Raw genomic sequence first — 22,696 nt, 5'->3', positions numbered from 1 at the left:
GACCGCCCGGAACCAGCAGTATGAGGGGACAATGGCCGCAGAATGCTCAGAAAAACCAAGATGGGGCAGACATTTTTTTTTCTATGAAAGAAAGTGCCTGCAGTTTGTCAGCACTTTCTAGTGGGGAAAGAAGTTCTTTCATAGAACACTAAATCCGTGTCCGTAGTTTCCAGTAAATAAAGAAATAATTTCTTTGAGTTTTAATTAAAACCTATAGAAGGCAGGGAGGGTATTCCTGTGAGCGAAAGTGTTTGTTGTCGGCGGTTCCTTGTCAAATAGGAAAGAAGGGCTCTCCTTTTTTATGTTATAGCTTTTATCGTTGCAGACGTACGTAAATAAAGAATAAATGTGTGAATTTTTCCGTACAAACAAACAACGTTGTGACTTTTAGCTGGTTTGGAGAGTTCCGGTTGCGGGCTTTTATTTTTTAATCGGCAACACTGGTGCTAGTTCCAAAGCATCATGCGCTACGGCTTGAATTTGAAGCAGGTTAAGCCTAGCAACGCCAATCCAGTGGCGCGCTGCAAGAAGCTCGTTGCAAGAAATGCACCACTAGCTTGGATGCAAAAGTACTGTTGCTTCTTCTAGCTTGCCATAAACTCACCTATTGCCATCTTTTATGGACAGAATTGTCGATTAATGGACCTGTTTCACGATCTCCTTCAAGTTTTATATATTTGGATTCGGCTGTATTCCTTACGCGGCCGTTTACCAGAAAATTGTACCAGCAACAGCCTTTTATAAATTATAATCAGCCGTTATGCTGCATAGCTAACTTCCCTGATGTCCCTCTCTTTTTCTGCTCCAGGGAAAAGCAAATGAGCTGATTCTAAACATGTTGAATAAAATAATTAACTGCTTCCTACTGCCTCGTCCTCCGCCTCATTGTGCGTTATCCACTGCCTTCATCACATGGCCCCTTTGTCAGCTCTTCCCGCTAACAGTGCTGTGTGCCGAAACCCTGATGGGGCCGGGCAAAGATCGCCCGGTGCCCACAGCATACGACAGTTTCTTGCCCATCGACCACAGCATGAAATGGAAAGAAAAGTTCACGTACCAGGAAAAGCAGCGGAAATGTACGAAAACATTTTTGGCGCCCCCTATTCGGGTTGCGTCTTGGTGACTACCATTGAGCGTCATATAGTCGTGTCATCCTGTCCCGTTCAAATCTCTCTTGCGATGCTACCTTTCGATACATTTATAAAGTGCCTTAGAGAGAAAAGTTTTTCTTATGATTTTCCAAGAAAAAACAGCAGGTCGGGCAGGTTATCTTCTACGGCACCTTAGTTTCGCAAATGCAGATGAATGCTGCACTAATAATGAATCAAGCACTGCAATCATCCAACGCATTTTTTCCCTCCCCAACAGTGAATCCCCGTTCACAACAAGCACAGTGTCTTCGCTTTTGACGATGCGGCCTATGGCCCTGTTGGCTTGCGATGGCCACAGTGGTTAGCTTCCCTCTTTACGTTCAGTTTTAGAGGGTCCCCCCTCGCAAATGTGCAAACTTCTCAGAAACACACACAGTCTAAGGACAGTCAGCCCCTCCTCCTGAAGAGTTGTCCGATGAACTTGTTGATACCAACTGGCGGCGTCTGTCCTTCACCGCCAACGCCAACGCGACCAACGTTCCAGTTGGCCGGGTTCACCAGTTTCAGCGAACCACGTACCAGGTCCGACATTGCCAGCATCCCATTGTTGACGGCCAACTGGAAGCCGTCGTACGCCTGCAGCAGGTCGTGTCCTGCCGATGGGAGTGCGCCACTAGTCGAGTTGATACCTCCGCCGTTCCCACTTGATAGCGCGAACGAGGCGTTACGAAGGTTTTGGGAGAGCACAGTGACGAACTCCCTGAGGGGCCTCGAGCTCTCGGCTCCCTGCGTAGCCACTCTCCGCATGACCACAGGAAGGGCTGCAGTCAGGTTGCGCACCAGGAGCGTCAAGTTGCCCATTGTTTGTTCTGTGAGGCGCGCCACGTCTGTCCTTGGCAGTGACCTGGTCACGTTCTGGATATTCCGCAGGTCCTCCTGTGTGTGTCACCAGAAAATGTCGTTAGGCAGCTACTTATGTCATGTCTGATTAACTCTTGTGGATTGTTGTTGGATGAATGACGGACGCATGTTGGAACTTAAAAGTAAAGTAAAACCACTTCCGACATAATCGACCCTGCAAGGATGGGCAGCTGGGAAGGCTGTGCTAGTCTTGCCGGTCTGCCAGCTAGAGCGCTAACCAGCGACATACTGCAGTTGAAATTGATTAACAGTTCCACTAAATCACCTGGACCCTTTGTTCCTAAGACCATTCTTATACCACTAAATGATTGAATAGAGCACACAAGTTTTCACATGCCACTTGGATCCAGAGTCAGACACACTGCCACTAGGACATCGAGGCACGTTCGTTCGACTTTGTTAAAGGGAGGCCTTGTGTGTCTTGTGCGACAGCCTTGCCTGCGAAGCGATATGCAAAGAGGACACCAGGCCGTTCAAAGGAGCCGTCAATACCACTGCGTCACACCCTTAAGTCAGAGCTTCTGTCCCCCAATTTTTAGCCAAAATTTATCGACGCTCGAGTCCCATCCTAGGCAGCAGGAGTGAAAAAATACTACAAGAGCCAGAGGTCCCACTTGGTTAGGATTGTTTCCCAGATTCCATCTTCATGGTCCTCACGACTGGACGGCCCTGCTCTGAATACCGCAGACGGCAAACGACAGTGTTTGTTTAGCTGCCTGTGATGACATTACAAGTCGCGACTGCCATGATATCGAAGAAAAAGAGTGGATCAAAAAAATAATCTTTGCAAAATACGGCCCCAGCTCTCCTGAGTGCGATAGGTGCCCCAATACGCATTTAACTTTCTTTTTATAGTTTGTCTGACTCTGGGTATTTTAATTCATGAAGAAAATAAACTAGCAAATCTGTGCACGAACGTTTTGTGAAAGCATTCGCAGTGAATTTCACTTTCTGTTTCTTGAATTAGTCGAACAAGATCCTTTACGTAGGCCCTAACAGTCATAATACAGGGCGGTCAATTGCACTTGGACGCTTTGCTGACCCCCTGGCATTGATTATTCATGAGGATAAACTCTAAAGTTTTGAGGAATGCTGAATTGGAGAGTCTCAATTGATCTGCATTGTTCATTCACGCCACAGTTAGATGAAGGATGACCATAATTAGTTTTCTGAAATCACTTACTTCGACTCCAGGTCACATGCAGAACAAACAAAAAAAACTCACAGCTCGATTATGATACTCGGTAATGCGTTTTTACAGCCAGGCTGCTGTGGGTGGTCTCTGTGATTGAATGAAGAACTGTGGATGTTTATGCATTTTTCATGCTCACTGAAGTATTAAAGCGTCGTTACATGTTGGACCTTCATGTCGTCGGCACTGGGCTCATGCTTCGGCACATTTCACAGCTGGATCTTGGCTGTGCCGATGTTGCTTCTGCGTGAGCGGCGCGTTTACAGTTTACTGAGTACCGTAATGCAATGTGGGTTTAACGCTATTCTGTCCAAGTTTCGGCCCGCTATTTGTCTGTAACCACGCGTTTCCTTATGACTACTTGTATCTCCTACACACATGCGCGCACAGCATCTGAAAATAAACTCTTGAGTTCGTTCACGACAGGCGCTTCAAACCTTTTGGCGGCGTCTTACGAACGCGCGCCCCACCCGATGAAAACGAAGGTTGTACGATGCGCGAGGAATACCCTGCGTGCACGGGGTAGTCACGCAATCTCGGAGAAAAACCAACTGTGGCGACGTTATCACGGGTAAGCACGCGCCCTCTTCCGAAGAAGACAAGGCTAGCCCAAGGCACGTGCAAGCGGTGGTCACGTGATCGGTTACGGCCATACTACCACCAATAATTGCGATAAATGCGAGCAATACAATCGCACAAATCCATAAAAATAAACAGAGGGGATCAGTAAAAGGCCATATAATTTTTTTTTAAATTAAAGCCATCAGCTCGGTACAGAAGAGCAAATGCAGAAAAATGACACTGCAGGCAAACACATTCAGGGCCCAATGATGCCAAGGTTGGGTTTAACGTGACACCGTGCAACTACCCTCTAACCCCTCACCTGGAAACGGTGCATCAGCTGATTTGCCGTGGGCGTCATGGCATTTACACCAGCCGTAGCGAGGTTGTTGAAGGTTTGCAGCGTGCGGTTGAAGTTGTGCACCACCGTCTGCAGGGCGGCGCCCGACGTCACTGATTTGGACATGTTACGAAACGCATCACTTGCTGACTGGAGCGTGCGCTGCAAAGGGTCCACGCCAGCGCCACTACCGGCGGGTGGCAGGCGCAGCCGCTGGAAGCTGTGTTGCAAGGCCTCCAAGTTTTTGAGGATGTTACCATTTAGCCGGTGAAGTGAGGAGAGATTCCGCAGCGCGGCGCCCAGCTCCCCCACGTCCCTGATGCGCAAGTGGTCTGTGATGTTCGTCTGGACTTGGTCGTACAGGTCCCGGGCGCACTGCGTGCAAGACATGCGGGACATCGAGGGCATATAGACAGCAACTATTTTCTACCCGAAAAAGGATATAAAGTACGGGTAGGTGGTTCGTGCTAGGGAAGACATGGTCTCAAGCCCTGTCTTTCTGCGTGGCATACTTCTCGGTCGTTCTCTTCGCTATGCGTACATTTATATCATTACGACTTGCACCACACACCGCAGTTATGTTTTCGATCGCCGTACATATTAGGTTTCTCCCCACAACGTGTGCGTCCTGTTCTCATAAAATGTCGAACTGTTGAGCAGAAAGTTCCCAGGGCGCAGGTTCTTCTCGAGTGCACATTATCTGTGTTCGCGCCGTGAGGAGACAGCAGTATGAGAGTGTCGCTGCATTTTCGGCTGATTAGCGACAATCACGAAATCAAATCCACTGCATCAAATGCTCATGTTCCAAAATTTGGCACCTGTATTTAAATGAAGTACCTGTAACATAAAGTTGCCAAGTTCTGCTCTCGGCTAGCGTCATAACGGGTGAGCAATTTTTTTATATTATAGACATCACGCATATGTGTCGCTTTGGGAACATTAAAGCTTAAAGGAGAAAAGGCGCTATTTCCTCGCAAAAGAATTGCTTCGCCTCTCGTACAGGTTATTTTTGACGAGTATATTTCACGCTTATTCGATTCGCGCTCTTGCGATCTGAGCCCAACATTACCCCGTGATTTTACTCTGTTTGGTGATGCGAAACCATGAGGGTTTGTTGTACGGGCCTATCTAACTTTGTGCACGCGAGGAGCCCTAACTCTTGCCTGTTTCAACAGACTCCATGAGAGCTGCTACGTGATTTCTGTTCTGATGTGAATCATCACGCCTGATTAATATTCAGTAGCGTGGCTTTTTGGGCTTGTTGATTAATATTACGCCTAGAGGGCGCTCGGAATCATCCCGGGCAATCACGAGCCGCTCCTGTTGCCGCGCGGCAGTACGCGCACCCGCGACAGAACAATCGTGAGCCTCTGTGCCTATATCGAGCAGGCGGGCTTTATGGTTCGCTTGCTCATCCCAAGGAAGTGTGCACGTGAGGTGAATGCTGCATGTGGGCTGCTTCAGAAGATATGTGGCCGGGCATCCCAGCCATGCCGCTTGTGCACAGCGCAGCGCGCGATCCATTAGCGACAGGACGCTACGTATGCGCGGCTTCGTATATACAGTGTTTATGTGTTGTAAATATGTGCAGTGGTCGCTCGCGAGTGATTATAATTCAAACACTGCCTCGACATTCACGCATGAGTGGCAAAAATCTGTTCATATTTTTATATTTTCGTAAATATTGTAGAGTATAAAGTTACCCCTCTCATTTTTTTTGCTACACTCTCCCTGTCCCTTTATTTTCCACTGCCAGCGACATATATTTGCTCCTTTTTCTATTGTTAAATATTAAACTACTACTACTATTAACTGGCAGGTTCGCTCTGCATTTAATCCGTTCGCGTTTTATTCCGACCAAGCCGCAGTTAATGGAAACGGGAAAACATGAGGGGAGTATTATTGTGATGGGGAAAAAATACGCTCAAAACCTGTTGCAGGCCCGAAAATACTGACACTCACCTTGTTGAACCGGACGATTTCAACAGAGTTGTTCTCCTGCAGTCCGAAAAGTTGGAACCAGGGATGAGTTGAGATCACTCCATGTTCGCAGAGCTTGCGTGTTAAGCACGCTGAGCGAAATAAAAGCCACTTACCCGAGTTACGCCGCGCTGGAGGCACTGTTGAAAAAAAAATAATTGATTACAGTTTTGTCGTACACTTCCGGAACTGAAACGTACAGCAACGCAAAATGCAACAGACATGTCTGCTCGGCCCAAAAAGTGGACACATAATTTCATGTAAAAGTAAGGCATCTCACGCTGTAATGTAGTATTAAAAAGGAGATTGCTCGGCGTTCCATTTGCGCACAAAACAACACCCCACTTGAAAGCAGATCAAAAGGAAAAAAGAAAAACATGTAAAGAAAAACATGAAAAAACATGATTGCATGTTCTCTGGGCCACGTTCAGTGACTATAGTATTCAGCTACTCAACAGGACACGTTCGGGGGTAAAAACTCGACCATAGAGGCCTAATATGGTGAGCCGGAGTGCCGGAATGCTCGTGTACCGAAATTCATGTGCACGAGAAAATACCGCAAAGGGTAAAAAAGCAGTCCGAAGGCCCCTACTACAGCATGCCCGCCATGCTCTAAAAACTGTCTCTGGTGTGGCTCCGGCTGGTGAAAATTCAGAAAAGTTCTTAATTTCAAATTTCTATCAGTCACTGATTGTGACCTCGAAGAGTCAGTGTTTTTGCACAAATCCAAATGCTAGAGCAATTGTTTTTCTTTGCATAACCTAATGGCACTTCTGAGCATAAATGGGAAAGAAAAATAAAAACATTTGTAGTGTTCCCAACAATGCAACCGTTGACAAACAGTTCCCAAACTAATTCAGGCTCAATGACTTTTTTTTTTCTGTCGGGCAGAGCCCGTTGAAACAACTGGATTAAATAAAAACGTTCTAAACATAATCATATCCGTGAATCTCTTCTAATTAAAGGGTTACAACAGAGCTACGTGGTGGCTGCAATACTGCAGGTGAGCAGATGTCTAGAATTTCTGAACATGGATGAAGGCATCGGTGAATTCGTGATATCATTTCAAACTAAACTTCTAACTTGGCAGGCCTCTCGGCAGGCAAAAACAAAAGTAAAAAGGCAGTCGAAATCCCAGTACTGCGACAAAAAAGTGAATGTCGGGCGGTACTCTGATGAAATCTAGGGAAAGCTGCAAGATGATCTTAAGTACGAGCTGACAGCTACCCGAGGGACATATGAAAGGGACTTGTGTAATGAAATGCGCGAGCTAAGGTCTGAGCAAAAAACCATGGCAACAAGCCTTTAGTTTGCCTATGGCGAAATAGCATCGCTTAAGAAAAAACTTCGTGCAGGAGTAGCAAAGAATGCTAAACTAGCCACTGAACACTTGAAACAAGTAGCATTCTAAAGTTGTCTGGCTCTCGGAAAGAAAAAAGCTGACCTCGAAAGACAGATCGTCTACATCGAGCAATACTCCCGAAATGCAAACATTGTGATCCAAGGTGTCTCGAAAATGGATGATGAAAACGTCACTAGCGTCTTATCAAAAACTAGTGATATCAACAAGGAACCAATCTCTGAGGATGATGCCGGGGTTTTCCATCGCGTGCCGACCCGTAACAGTCGTAAAACCAACAGCATTGTGCAATTTAAGACCAGATCAAAGCGTGACGTCACACTAAAGAAGGGAAAGAAGGCTCATTTCACCAACCGTGTCATTGGGCTGGATAATGACACCTCGATATATGTTTATGAGCGCCTGTACCCCACTCTGAAGAAGCTTCTTGGTATGGAAATCAAGCGTACGAAGGAACACAAATTGAATTCCGTTGGGCTCAAAACGGAAAAATTCTTGCAAGACAGTCGGATGGTTCTCGTTTGCATCAATTTGTCGCGTAGATGATCTTTCTAAGATATCTTCCGAGTCTATCACCGTCAACAGCAAACAGTTGACAATGAAATATCACAACTTCGTCTCACCTCAGTGATTTCCGTCCCCCTTCGAATTGTCTAATTCAGCTCTGCATCTGGTAAACATGACAACGTATTATATTTACTGAGTCAATTTTCTTTTTCTTGAAACATTACAATGTTCACCGGGACATGGTATTATGATGAGTGTGACATATTTCATCTGAACAGTTAAAAATTTTTTTTCGGTTTGGTTTATTGGTTTTTTGGGGTTTAACGTCCCAAACCAACTCACGCTATGAGGGATGCCGTAGTGAAGGGCTCCGGAAATTTCGACCACCTGGGGTTCTTTAACGTGCACTGACAGTACACAGGCTTCTAGAATGTCGCCTCCATCGAAATTCGGCCGCCGCGGCCGGGACCCCACCCGCGTCTTTCGGGCCAGCCGCCGAGTGCCGTAACCAGTGAGCCACCGCGGAGGGTATAAGAATTTCTTCATCACTCGTTCTAGCAGAGCAGGTGATGGTGAGGCAGTTTACGTCGAAGCAACTCCGGACTATGAACTTCTGTCTCAATATTGTGCTGTTACCGCGGGCTCCGAAATCTTAACTTTAGAACACAACCTGCAATTATTAGCTGCTCTTTACCGCCCTCCACGCGGTAATTTCAGACAGTTCATGAATTTATTAAGACCTTCGTGCACATTGTTTCTAGTGAAAATTTTGTGCTCATATATGGTGGCGATTTCAACATAGATGTTTGCAGTGAATACTTGAATGCACAAGACATTTCCAACACTATTTATTGAAGTGCCTTTATGAACATATTTACGTCGTCCTGACTAACAGTTGCCACCTCCACTAATCTTGACGTTTTTCTTACAAGCATCGACAACACCATTTCTCACGATGGAACAATCGTGCCTGATAATAGCGATCACTGCCCCATCTTTAGGTTATACTATAAGCAACCTGGGCACAGAAGCTACAGCTGTCATCTATTTATAGTTCGCTGCTTATCTGAGGATGCTCTGCTTTCTTTCGAACGTGTTATTAGTGCGCAGGACTGGTGACTTATATATAATCTACCGGACGTTAACGAAGCATATTCCAAATTCACTAAGTTTTTCAAAATTTCACCCAGTAGATTTTCCTTTTAGGAGAATTAAGCCATCAAAAGAATTGGTAAACCATGGATCACATCAATTCAATTAACAATAATTAGAAAGAAAAATAAATTATTCCATGTTTTCTTGTGAACCCCGATCTTGGCAACTTTAAAAGAATTTGTCTTGTATAAATATGCTGAATACAGAACTTAGGCGGGCAGACTCCGTACTATCAACACCTGTTCCATGACATTGCAAGCAAACAACCAGAAGCAGCATTGAAAGTGATAAATAATGTCTTAGGTCGTCAGAAGAAATATGTAATATAGAGTGCGTAATAACTGTGAAATAATTGGTCAAGAACTCTCAGACCACTTAAATTAAGTCTTTGGTGATACGCCTGCAAAAGCAGCTGTCTCACAGCTTTTATGTTTTTGTCTTACAGTCCTGCGGTAAGCTATGCTCTTCATTTAGTAACCAAACATGAAATTTCCACTACATTTATGAATCTAAAGCGCCGCCGCGGTGGCTCAGCGGTTACGGTGCTCGGCTGCTGTCCCGAAAGACGCGGGTTCGATCCCGGCCGCGGCGGCTAGAATTTCTTTGGAGGAGAAATTCTAGAGGCCCGTGTACTGTGCGATGTCAGTGCACGTTAAAGAACCCCAGGTGGTCGAAATTTCCGGAGCCCTCCACTACGGCGTCTCTCATAGCCTTAGTCGCTTTGGGACGTTAAACCCCATAAACCAAACCAACCAAACCAAACCGAATCTAAAGAACAGCAAAGCCCTTGACATTGTCACGTGGTGGTGACGGCACATCGAAGCAATGAGGAAGACAGCCAAAAATTTTTCCATAAGAAAACTGTTTACTGGGCTGACCTGCGCCCTGAATGGACTGAATGACTCGGCGGCGGTGAAAGCAACACGCGTGCCCAGCGGTCGTCGAACAGCATGCCGCCGCTCTCGGTCATGCTCAATTTAAAGCTGATAGCGAACTTTCAAGATACGGCGTGAAAAGTTAGAATACCGGAAAGTTGGGCTAGCTGGATTGAACTATACATCATAGCGCTAAACAACGAAGACAAGGGAGAAGAGGATAGGACAGGGGCTATCTTTCAACTGAAGGTTTATTCACGCAAAAAATCAAGATAACTGAGGACCACGGTTGTTGGATGTATGCTCTATGTGCGGCGAAACCCTTGCCTAACTTTCCTCAGCGCACTCGAAATTGGTTAAAGGTGGTATTGCCCTTTCTTCGCTTAGATCTTCTCTTCTGAAATCATGCCGCCACCTGGTTGAAGAAAGTTTTCTTGGGGCAGCTGGCCTGACTAAAAGAAGCCGGTTGCCCCGATGTCACGATTCGACGCCTATGCGAAAGGTTGACAGGGAAGCTCAAGAAAGGAGTAAATAGCCCTGACTAGCAGACAGGTGCGTTGGAAAGGAAAAAGCTTGCTCTCATTCCTTAAGTTCACTGCACTTCGCATCGCCTCAACAAAGTAGGTGCCAAATATGACGTCAACGTCGCCTTTCCATCGGCAAGGAAGGTCGGCACCATTTGTCGATTTGTTCGTCGTATCAATGAGAGAGGAGAATCGAAAAATGACAACGGCTGCACAATTAATCACCAGTCACCCCCTCGTGGCATGCATAATAAGCACAGTTTATAAGATTTCCATCGCCTGTAGTAGCAGCTACGCGTATATCGGCCAAATGGGCCGCTGTTTAAGGAGCACCTCTTAGAACACAAGCTAGATCTGAAGCAGGCGCAGCCGCCCAGCAATCTCAGCTTGCACGGCAGAAACCCCAAATGTCATCCAATATTAGAAGAAAGTGAAGCCATCTTCCGTCATAAGAGCAGAACAGTTAGGGAGATAGTAGAGGCATTTTGCATTCATAAGGCCGGCGGCACGTGCGTGAGCACTCCCTCTATCGCACTACAAGAAAGCGAACTTCCGATATTAGGTAGTCCTATGAAGCTTCCCTTTGTTTGTTTTTTCTGTCTTCACGCTTGCATATATTTTTTTTGCGTGAACAAACCTTCAGTTCAAAAACAGCGTCTGTCTTGTCCTCGTCTCCCTTGTCTTCGTTGTTTAGCGCTATGATGCACAATGCAAAGTTAATACAACATTCTGGAACAACATAGAACCAGCTCCGCCTGGATGCGATCAATCGATATAAATCTCGTCTTGCATCAAAAAACAAAGCGATTGATGCGGCGTGCCGGCAGTTTTGAAGAATTAACAAACACTACAAAGATTTGCGGCAATATAGACAATTTCCAGAATAAACCTGTAAAATGCGCCCTTCAGGATACTTTCCCTGGTCTTGTATTCGTATACAACCTTGCAATAGAAATAGGCGTTTTTCCCACTGCCATATGTAAGAGCGGGGTCAATAATTATGCGAGTAACTACAGGCCCATATCTGTAGTAAATGTTTTTTCGAAAGACTTAAAAAAATTATATATCCCATTAACAAAATTTATTTATATACTCAACCTGCTTCACGACGAACAGCTTGTATTTAGGAAAGGTTGGTTCACTGAATCCGCCCTATTATCTCTTGAAACAATTGCTCCAAAATATTGATCGAAAGCTGTTCTCCCTTGGATTTTTTATTGACTACACGAAGGCTTTCGATTTACTTGATCATAACATTCTAATATCTAAGCTTTCAGATTGTCATTTGTGGTAATCTTGAATTACTTCGGTCATATTTAAATAATAGCACAAAATTGGTTCACTTTGAAAACATAAATCTTCTCCTCTACCTTTATTAACTGGTGTGCCACAAGGCAGAATCTTGGGCCTTTTACTTTTTATCATATATGTAACTTATATTTCCAATATTGACATTGGAGCCTAATTTAGTATATATGCGGATGACGCCACCATTCTTTTGTCAGGGAAAGATGTCAACAATCTCTTATCAGAGTGGAAATGCTCGCAAATTATTTTTTTGGTCTCAATCAAATTAGCTGAAACTCAATCCCGCATAAATCTAAGCCATTTTTTCGCGCCAAAAATAAATACTATTCAACAAGATATCCCACGCGATGCCCAAATTACTGCGATTGTTGGTGAAAATAAAATACTTCGAGTAACATTTACCTCACATCTGAAGTGGGACTCACGCATAGATAACCTTTGCGAAAAGCTTTAAGCAATTACAAGGGCATTATCGCGTTGTCGTTCATTTCTACCAACAAAAGAAAAACTACAAATATACTACATGTTATTGGCCTCTTACATTAATTATTGAAACTTAGGCTGGCTAACCACATCACAACAAAATATCAAGAGGATACAAATATTGCAACAAAAATTATTCTCAACATCCCTAATACAGCTTATTTCTCCCCAACAACAGAATATTTTCAAACCTGCAATACAGTCAGCATTAAATGTGCTTATGAGTTCCGCATCTTGCGATCATTTCGTTTAGAAACGGATTATTTCAGACAATTTTTCACGCCGTTAGCCTCCTTACGGCTTACTAATAGGACTCGCACCCCGTTTCAGCTGTAATTACAAACTCCACTCCAACATAATATTCCAGGCATCCTTAATAAATACAAGCACATAGCCAAGCCTGCTTTGAAACAACTACAAGAGCAATTTTCATTCATATAGCTGCAGTCTTCATTATGAACGATTTCTAATATTTACTATGGTAGAGATTAGCTATGATTATGTAAGAGTAGGTTACAAGACTGAGTGTACTCAGTCGCCACCTTTTTGCCTTGTAATACTGCTGCCACTAAACATTTATTCATGGTACCTATTGATATGCCTTTAAGTCCTTGCTTCCGAATGATATCATTATCTCGTAGTTCATTCGATATCATTTTCTTTCAAATTACATTTGATTTCTCGTGGAGTTCTCCTGATCTGTGTATGCAATTTCTTCAATGCATTACTTGTTATTGTATACCTTACTACTTTGTTGCTAGCCTCGTTTTTTTTCTAATCATTTGATGTAAGTAGAGCATTTTGCATTTATTGTTCTGCATGAGTGACCGCCTGCTGCCATGTTGGAGGTTTTATGGGCTCTGTCAAGCTTCCGGGAACAGCTTTTTGCCTGTAAACTGACCAGAATATTTCTGGGAAATAAGTGTAAAAATGAAAAATATCCCTGCGGCGCGTGTGAAATAAATGCGTTGGGAATGATGGAAGATTTTCCTTCTTTTATAAATGGTTAGGTTGTCATTTACGTTAACACGTATAATATGTTCGCCAACGAGCCATTTACTTTACATGCACTCTGTCCGTACCTTTGAAAATTCTTGAAAGCCATTAGTGGTGATCTCGAAGCTTGTGCCATTCGCGAGACGGATATTGTACTTGTGGTAGTTTTCATCTTCCTTGAGGACGTCTTCTGCTGGAAAATGGGAAAAGAGCATTTATCGACAGTTTCTCTTATCAAATTATCCTATGAACGACAGGTAGTTGTCGGTGTTCTGTCTCCCTCCATTCAGCAGCAAGGACGTGGTCCTTGGTATATTGAAGGCAGCGTGCGCTCCCTTCAATTCATACTGCTTTCGGTGAGCAGAGGGGCCAACCGGAATTAAGCCTAGTGAACATTTTTTTTTTCCACCGACGTAAGAGAAAATCGATAGCGGTCTTCCCGGAAGCTGTAAGCGTACCCCTCGGCGCGTAAGCCTTGCTGTTGTGCCTTGGTCATTTTTTGCGCTCAAACTCAAGAAATTCAGCCAACTAGAGAACTTCTGCTATGTAGGCCAATTTGCATCGACCTGTAGCACTGTGAAAGTGCTGAAGTAACCTAGTGCGGTTGCTTCCCCAACAATAAAACTGAGGGCCGTAACAAATGTTAATTATTTTACATGGCCAAAGAAAACGAACAAAACCCTAACATGACTGCCAAAGAACTGTTTGCACAAATCGCGTGGTTCAGTCACAAGTAACATGAAAACAGATATAAAAGGCGGAACAACGGAATGTGCAATTACCCGCTCTAGATCCAACAACGACGATTGCTGCGATCAGACTGAAATGGATGATCTGCGTGAACGTAGCCATTGCGTCGGTTCACCTGTAAAAAAATGTTAAAGCAGATGCAGAAACAAAGCATTTAGCCGACATATCAGTAATGAATAGTCAATGCGCAAAAAGACTTCAAAGGAGTTCCTTAATGACAATGCAGCCAATTGTGAATGCAAATGTAGTGGTCCAATAGCAACAATAATAATAATTTGAATATAAGTAAGTTGTCAGTCTCCACGTATAAGCTTATTTTTACTGACAAAAGCCCCAAAACCTGAAGCGACTTTTGTGCGCGGTGTGAAGCCCGTGCCGGCCGCTGGCCTGAGTGTTTGCTTTTGCAGCGCCCCTCCAGAGGAAGGTGGAAACTAGTCTACCCAGTGCAGTTAGGTCATTGGCGACTGAGACTTCAACACAGTAAAAACAGGGCACTCTCAACAACATCATTTGCACCCAAACCACAGTACAGAATTGTGTGAAATACTGTTACTTCTCGTATATCTCGTATACCACATGCGTAATGTTCTAAACTGTAGCATTACACACACAAAAACGGCGAGAAGCACATTAGAAACATTGGCGAAGAGATGATGTAAAAAATCACATAATATGAACTCATATACGCAGTGGGCGAGAGGTGGTGCACAGACTTTATTCTTAGCGTAATACCTAGCCGGGATAGGGAAGAAACGCGCAACTAGCGGAAGGAGCGATTCAGTGAAGTAGGCTAAACGTAGCTGTGTCTTCGATTAATAGAAGTTCCGGCAGGAGCAGGTTACGCCCGTAGCAAATGCGCGTCGTTCCAGGGGTTGGCTTTTTACTCTCAGTTGAGTCTTATTTTTTACTTTTCGTTTATCTTCGCTTCTTTGACCTCCACACCCTAGTGTGTGCGCAGACCTCGCTTCAGCCTTGAACCAACTACGCTGTCGCAAAACCTTGCTACTCATACTGCCAGCTGCACTAAAAAAAAAACCTTACATATGGTGCGCAATATAAAATCGTGGACTGTTCCTTTGGCCGACTACACTCCAACTAGCGCTCCATATGCTCCATCAGTCATCGAACACCCTCCTGGGACCCTTTAAGGGCAGATTATGAAAGAATAAAGTAAAAATATATGTCCCTTCACGTTGCCTTAGCCAATACACCCACATTCAAAAGCCAATATCAAACATTCGTCAGCTTCACTAAAAACTGAGCAACCGAAAAAAGCATTTGGCCCATTCTGTGCAGATAGCACAAGTTGTGCGAAACGCCAACCCGAAGGAAATGAACACACTCGAAGGCCCATTGAGAACAAGCAATTTTTTTTTATCAGTTAAACGTATTCCTATTTTCTTCCCAGAAAATGAGACGATAAAATGTTGAATGTTGGCTGGAAGACACGCATTCGCGCCCTCTTGTTCTTCATACAGGTTGCCGACACACGCTAAACTTCTTCGACCTGAAAGGGCTGACTGCTTAGAACTTGATGAATTTTTTTTTTTCTATGCGAGCTCCGTGTAGTGTAATGAGTAGAAGGCACAGAAGTGCTATGTCGTCAATTCGCGACACTGGGCTTTAAAATATTAAAACTGTAAATTTTGGATGTCCGCTTTTTCCTTGCTGAGAAAGACTAGAAATAAACCGTCCGGTACCAAGAGGAGCCCTTCGACTAGGATCAAAGTGAAAGATTGGAGAAAACGCTAAGCACACTACAGGTTGTAAAACCGTGTGAGGGTTGCTTACTGGACCCACACTTCACCCTTTCGCACATCGCTTAAGAGAGGGACAGATTTCAGTGCACCAACAAAAGGTGCTGCTCTCAGCTCACGGGGATCATTCACAGCGCTCACTGAATGTAAAAAGAGCTAGCGGACACCGTTGCCACGTATTCTATGCTATTTTCCTCTGTTGTAGCCAGAAATACATCCTGTCATAAGCGCTGTGCACGATGAGCGGTAAGCCGTTGGACAGTCAACTTGGCCTAATTTCATATTAGATTCCCTGAGAAATTTGATTGCTAGGCTGCACGTCTTTCATTGTTAATGTTATTTTCCTTACCAACTGCAGGCTCGCGCACACGTGTGCGCGCGCGCGAGTGTACGTGCATGTGTGCATGCGTGTTGCGCGTGCTGTTGCGCCATGTTGTTCTTACGTCAGGCGATGTTTTCAAGCGCATTGCTCTCTCGTGTTGCATTTTGGATAAATGCACCTCCGAACCGGGCACTCGACCAGCACAGTCGCCTTTGCACAATGAGTTAGGAAAACTCACTGTGCTTGTCCCACTCAAACCAGGCAGAAGTTGCTTCCCTAAAGATAAGAACGTAAGCTGAAAATATTTTGAGACTATGAGAAACAAAGTTCTGTGCATTCATGGTACCCCTTGTGTTCGAGGACAACTAAGGAACCACTGTCTATCACACGTATATTATGTCAAGCATTTTATTATGTAAAGAACACTGCCGATCAATAGAAAGAAACAGTAATCGATAATTTTGTTACTATAATAACTTGGAAACATGAAACACAGATCAGAATTTTAGCTGGGAAAGTTCCAACAGCAACGCATACGCAAAAAAAAGTCCCGATAGTTTCAAAACGAGGGATGTCATTTGAGTACTACTTTATTTTCTCAATTGAGCAAGAAAACCGTTGCAAGCCGTTCGGCGTACTGGGACTGAGTGACTTCGGCTTTGCACAAGCGGACAACGACAATGAACGGCGGATAATTCAGGCGCAGCATATTCTAACGAATTCCTTAATCCAGGCATCTGCAGGAAGAAGGCTGTTTCCTTAAGAGCTTGGATACCCCACTACTTGCAACATTAACAGCCAAACAACCAGCGCGTGCGCCCTGCGGTCATGATATATAAGCATTTTTGAATGTTTCCCTCAAAAGTTCTTTATTTTCATGGCATTCTACTATGTTACGAAATTCTCCGCCACTGTCTAAAGCACTGAAAAGCATGAATGCCACTTCCGCAACAGGACGGCTAATAATTTTAAATTTCTGTGTGCCTCCGCAAACACTTTTTTTAGTATGCAGCTAGTGTCGAAGCGTGTTTTTCCAAGTACCCCTCAGGGAGAGGAAAAGGCTGGCGTCCTTTCTATTTGGCATGCAAAAAGAGGTTATCGGCCCGATGTGTATCAGCACAGTCTACAAAACCAAAGAAAAACCAGGAAGCAAACGGTCGAATCTGTGGAGCCTACGAGCCCCCAGGAAGCTTCAGCAAATGAAATAAAATCTTGTCCCTGTGTTCCAGAAACGACGCATAAAACAATAAATGCACAAACAAAAAATGCACATAGCGCGGTGAGAATAAGTGTTTTCTTTTTTACAACTTTCTACATCCTGCGTCGCACCTCTTGTCATTGTTTGAGTGGCTAACCAAACTGCTGCTGTTTTTGAGAAAGCTTCCTATGCAACGCGTGGTTTCAACTGCATGCCTGTCTGTCTGTAGGTTGAAATCCATGCAAGCCGACGGAGAGTTTATGAAGTTACAAAGAAAGCCGATGACTGAAGCACTTAATCAGAGTACAGCATCCTCTACTGGCATCAGCTGCACTGTACGCGCTTGACAGGGACTTTTCCCCAACGCAAACCTTGTTTTCGCGCCAACATCGTGAACTTCAAGGAATGTTAATATTAGGCAGCACTTTAACTGCCTAGTTCTCTTCCGATCTCTGAAAACGTCCAGTTATCTAACCTTCTGCCACTGACACAACGCTGAAGGAAAATTATCGTTACCCGAATTACTCTTGCGCAATCGAAACCATTAATTCTATTTTTAGCATAACAACCATTAGCACAGAAAACACAAATTACGAACGGTTGAGCTTATGTAAGCGTTACGAATTATGGAGCTCAGGGAATCCTATTAAGTGCTAGAAAAAACACTAATGTCATCGCATTTTCTGGCCACGTGGTGTAGCAGTACGCCGTCAACACCCGATGTGCAAGTCGAGGCCGATATCCTGCACCTAGGAAATAGACGACGTCTGATATGTATTTAAAAAGCTTGTTCAGGAACAAGAGCGACGTTTTACGATTGCAATACCTTGCTTGAAATACTAGCGGTGTTGTATGCGCCAAAGCCAGAATGAGGGACTGCATAAGCACACTGAACTGAGAGTTCATGCATGAATAAGGGAATTCGCAATAAATTAATCATGTCAGTGCGTTGTTCCCATACGTTCTGTTTTTAAAGGCGAAGAATATGTCAATAAAACTTGATGGACTAAGTAAGTAGGACTAAGTAAGTAGGAATCGCTCTCGGGGACTCTGGTTTTTCGCATTACCGTCAAGTACCGGGCAGGTTCTTAGGCACCTTCAGAAGGAATTGTAAGAAAAAAAAATCGAAAGAAATTAGAGAAAATTTTGCTGGATGCAAATGGGCCACGGACGGAAACTACTCACGGTCGGATGTCATGCAGAACATATCAGTACTCACTGGCTTCTCTCGTATATTTCTCAAAATACCATTCAAAAGGCGTGGTAATAAAAATTAGCGCACCTTTTGAATCAGAAACTGATAGTGAGGCGACAAGAAAATTCTCCAATCTATTTTAAGTTACAAGGAATTTGATACCGTCGTTTTCTTCAGATGCCGTTGCAACATGAGGAATCACTGCAGCAACAGAAATTACGAAACGATAAGGCCAAAATTTACTGCGCTCCTCGCTGCAACAGTGTGGTTGCCCGTACTCCACTCAGTCATCTCGTAGGCGCCTATGCAACTAGTAGTCCAACCCAACATCATGCAAGTAACCCTGCCTTCAACTTTTTGTAGGCTACCGCACCGGGGTACCTTCGCGTACACATCTTTAGAACACTAGGACACATTTCACGAGTGACAATCAGGCCGAGCTGTTCTGCCTGCCTCAATCTCCTCGTGCCACAACATGGCAGTGAGCACTCACCACGTGCATGCAGTTCCCGTAGATCCTCCTGCGTTGTCCACGGTGTCCCAGTGGCAGCGTGGCCTGCCGAATCTGAAAAAAAAAGCACGTTCGGCCGCCGCCGCCGCCGCCGCCGCCTCGCGCCGGGTGCGCCCGCGCCTCTTCTCCGGCGTGGCCTACAAACGCTCTAGACGAGGCTGCGCCACTCTCGTGTGTGAGCTGGCGGCTCGTAAAAGCGTAAGAAACGCTGGCGCGTGCAGAGGAGCGCCGACCAGGTCGGGATATAGGCGCGTATAGTGTGTCGTCGCCGACTGTCGTTTCGGCCCACTCCTGCCCCGAGCAGCCAGCCTACTAGCTGGGCGGCGAGCGAGAACTGGGTCGGGCCTATTTTGATGCCCGGTTCGACAAACTCCGGAATGCGGCTCCACCATCGGCGCGTACGCGGCAAAAAGAGAAAAAAATTGTGCAAGGGAGGACCCTTCTTCTCGCTTGTGCTCCTTCTTCCTTCTGTCTTATGTCCTTATGCAGTGCCGGTCGCCGCGTGTGCGGATCACTGGGTGTTCAGAACTCCAGAGCGGGAGCGCTCATCTTCGAAGCCACCCGCCCGGGCATCCTTCCCCCGTTTTTTTTTCTTTTTCTTTGCCTCAGCATCGCTGAAGAAGCGATACTCGCTAACGAGCATCCGTATTGTGTTTAATAAATGAAACGGTGTCATCGCTACCGGAAGTGCACGCCGCGGGCGCAGAAGCCAAGCAAGGGCTTAAAAGCACCGCCGCCGGATTGCTGTCTGATGCGGCGGGACGGAAGCGGACCGATGCCGACCCGATCAGTCACGAAGGCCAGTAAGTCCCCGCCGTGCTGTATGATGAACAAGCAGCGCCCTCGCTGCCTGCGGGTTGCTACATGAATCATTCAGCTCCTAGTGTGTTTCCTCCTCTGGCTTCACCACGCTGTGTCTTATTACGAAGCACCGCGCCAAGCCACTACCACTTCCTGCGTGTGGCTCCGCATGTCACAAGGTCCTTCCATGCCACCCGGTGCGGTGAGGCAAATACGTTTGATTTGCAACTGGTTATGTACTTCCACGGGACGTATATGCCACGCGAACAACACTTTTTGATGACGAGTCATGTTGTAATGCCTGTCACAGGCTCCAGTTGTCTAGGGAGATGCAACGCCGTGATTAAGTCAATAATCCAGGTTTATGTTACCGGGAATATTTGCCAGAAAGCAAGAGATTTGCGGCGCGCTGCTCGTCGTGTCATTACTTCATTCATGGGCCCTTCTTTCATACCATAAGATCAAACGATGTACGACGAAAACAGCATCGAAAGTTGGTACTTGTTAAAGTAACATTTTATAAAATAACTCGACTAGAAAAAGCAACTGAATTTGGAATTCGCAATGCAGAAAACACCATGTCATATTTAACAACAAAGGAGGATGAAGAGAATAACAATCTGTTGCATAATCAAAAAATGGCAAATTTTTCGTTTACACAACACATACATTGCTTGGGAAGATCAACTTATTTTCAAGGTATATTTGCATGCATTCAAGACCACATGGAAAGAGAAAACCTCGAAATTATCAACGAAAAGAAAACAAAATTAATTCCATTTTTTAGGAATTACTGTCGCGATGGGAGTGCCCATTTTCGCACTCCATGCATTTGAGCCAGTATATCGCCAAATTCCTCCAGTAGGCGATCAATGACGCATTTGGCGAGGGTTTTATTGCAACCGCTTTAGTGACCTACATGTTGCTTTTCACGTAACAAAATTTCTTCAGGGCTTTTTTCAGTGATGGGTGAGGCTTCAACGCCGTAAACCTTACTAGGCAGAGGCCAATATTTTATCTTTCACTGCCCATCCGAAACTGCCATATAGCAGGCTAAATCTTTAGCTATTCGGCGCGACGGTAGCCTTTTCTGCGCTCCTGTGCTTTGAGAACCAAGCAAACTCGCGGAAATCTCCCTTTTCGGCCTTGGCGGCGTCGACTGACACCTGTAAAAACATTGTAAAAAGATAGCAAAAAAACCTGCGATCAAACCCGTGTGCTGTGCGATGTCAGTGCACGCTAAGGAACCCTACGCGGCCAAAATTTCCGGAGCCCTTCACTACGCCCTCTCTCATAGCCTGAGGCGCTTTGGGACGTTAAACCCTCATAAATCATAAATAATAAACCATAAACAACAAATGCAGGGCCCAAAAGGTTAAGCACGGGCTTGGTGAGCCTGTGCTTAAATGTTCGGTCCGTCCTAAAGCGCAGGAGCGTAGAAAAAGCAGCCGTTATGTACGATAGATAAAGATTTGGTCGGCTACACATCTCAACTTCCTGCTCATTTGATCATAGAGTATCATCCCAACACTACCCGCTATACACGGACCTATGGTATTCTGTTTTTCTGACGCATTGTGTCGGCTAGGTAAGAGCAAAGGCTGAGATACTAGTACTATAACCGCATGTAGTGCATTGGGGACATTCAAGCTTCTCATTTGAAAGTATAATTTTTCAATTCTTTCGTTTAATAAAAAGTTACAGCCCAGAGGTCACTTACTGAACATCCCTCGTAAATCAGTACATTTAGCGCCGCAATCACGAGATATAAAGTAGATTTTTCTCTTCCCAAAACAAAACCAGCAAATCTCGAGCACACTTTCAATCTGCGCCTGTTTGACGCTCTAGCACGCTCACTTTCGAGATAAATGACTTTGGTTATAGGTCATCTAATGGCTACACTTCGCGTGGCGTGTTCCACACACAATCTTTAATTAAAAGCGAGGTGTCTGGAAAATTACCAAACCGGAATAAAGAACAGAAGCACAGTTCATTTGTTAGAATCAATTTGTTGTAATAATTCCGGCACGTAATAATTCCGTAATCATGCACCCCAGCCGGAAGCCACAAGAATCGCGTATAGGGCTAATCATCAAAGGGTACATCAAAGACTTCATAAACTCGCTTTTTTGGGTGAGCCAAAGCGTGGAGGGCCTGTCGAGTATGTGAGATGTACCACAATTCATTCATGGAAATGTACGCCATAAGGCAAGGTGTCCCTCCTCCCAAAGATGCCCCTAAGCTGCCTCGTCTTTCTCAGAGCAAATGTCGGCTTAGTGCGGACATTGTTTTCAAGTAGTAATAGACAATTATTCTGCCGTTCTTCGAAGCGTGCAATAAATGACAGCGCATTTTTCTCCTTATTTTTTCTCTTGCACGTGTTCATTTCAAATGGAACACCCAAGATTTCTCTCAATTCGACGCTCTTCCTTTAAGCATTTGGACAGACATAATAGTTGCTGCACTAAGACCGCACGTGATCTGAAGCTCTGTTTTGTAACATTTCTTTTCTTTTTCTTGTGTTACTCTGCCATTGGTGGCAGCTTGTCAGTGAAGTAGATCACGGCAGATGGCACCAGTGACCAAGTAAAAAATTAAATGATAATTGAGCGAGACATCTTAAAATGCGGCCCCGGTAGCTTCACTGACAAATGGGAAAATAGCGAAGGTTAATTATTCCTCCCCTTGCATATTCGTTCCGGCACTGTGGTCGCCGAAGCAATTGTGCGCCACTCTGAGACTAATAAAACGAACAAAACTCAGGGTCCCACACTACTGACCCGCCACCTGTAGATGTTAGCTCACGACATGACTTCATTTATCCTCATGCGACGCAAATTTATTTTTGTCCCGTACGGGCCTTGCATAA

General features: G+C 44.9%; 1 protein-coding gene across 1 annotated transcript; it reads right to left on the bottom strand.

Annotated features, from left to right (window-relative positions):
• Positions 1-1,538: 1,538 nt before the first annotated feature.
• On the bottom strand, positions 1,539-19,110 carry LOC149353918 (uncharacterized). Its single transcript, XM_089577422.1, has 7 exons — positions 19,009-19,110; positions 14,076-14,158; positions 13,380-13,486; positions 6,202-6,225; positions 6,068-6,103; positions 4,088-4,480; positions 1,539-2,027 (listed from the first exon to the last, which is right to left on the bottom strand). The coding sequence occupies exons 2-7, from the start codon at positions 14,143-14,145 to the stop codon at positions 1,539-1,541; spliced, it is 1,119 nt and encodes a 372-aa protein (XP_089433548.1). The 5' UTR covers positions 14,146-14,158; positions 19,009-19,110.
• Positions 19,111-22,696: the final 3,586 nt, after the last annotated feature.

This window comes from Amblyomma mixtum, chromosome 3, assembly GCF_055824585.1.
Source record: "Amblyomma mixtum isolate Tamu chromosome 3, ASM5582458v1, whole genome shotgun sequence".
Classification (NCBI taxonomy): Eukaryota; Metazoa; Arthropoda; class Arachnida; order Ixodida; family Ixodidae; genus Amblyomma; species Amblyomma mixtum.
The sequence above is the reverse complement of the archived record's forward strand: the minus strand, read 5'-3'. Positions and strand labels throughout refer to the sequence as shown.

Excerpts from the sequence above, each read along its gene's own strand:
- LOC149353918 (XM_089577422.1), bottom strand. The coding sequence starts at position 14,145 with ATGGCTACGTTCACGCAGATCATCCATTTCAGTCTGATCGCAGCAATC. Across the intron at positions 13,487-14,075 it reads CGTTGTTGGATCTAGAGCGG|CAGAAGACGTCCTCAAGGAA; the intron begins GTAATTGCACAT and ends CCCATTTTCCAG. Across the intron at positions 6,226-13,379 it reads GCTTTCAAGAATTTTCAAAG|TGCCTCCAGCGCGGCGTAAC; the intron begins GTACGGACAGAG and ends TTTTTTCAACAG.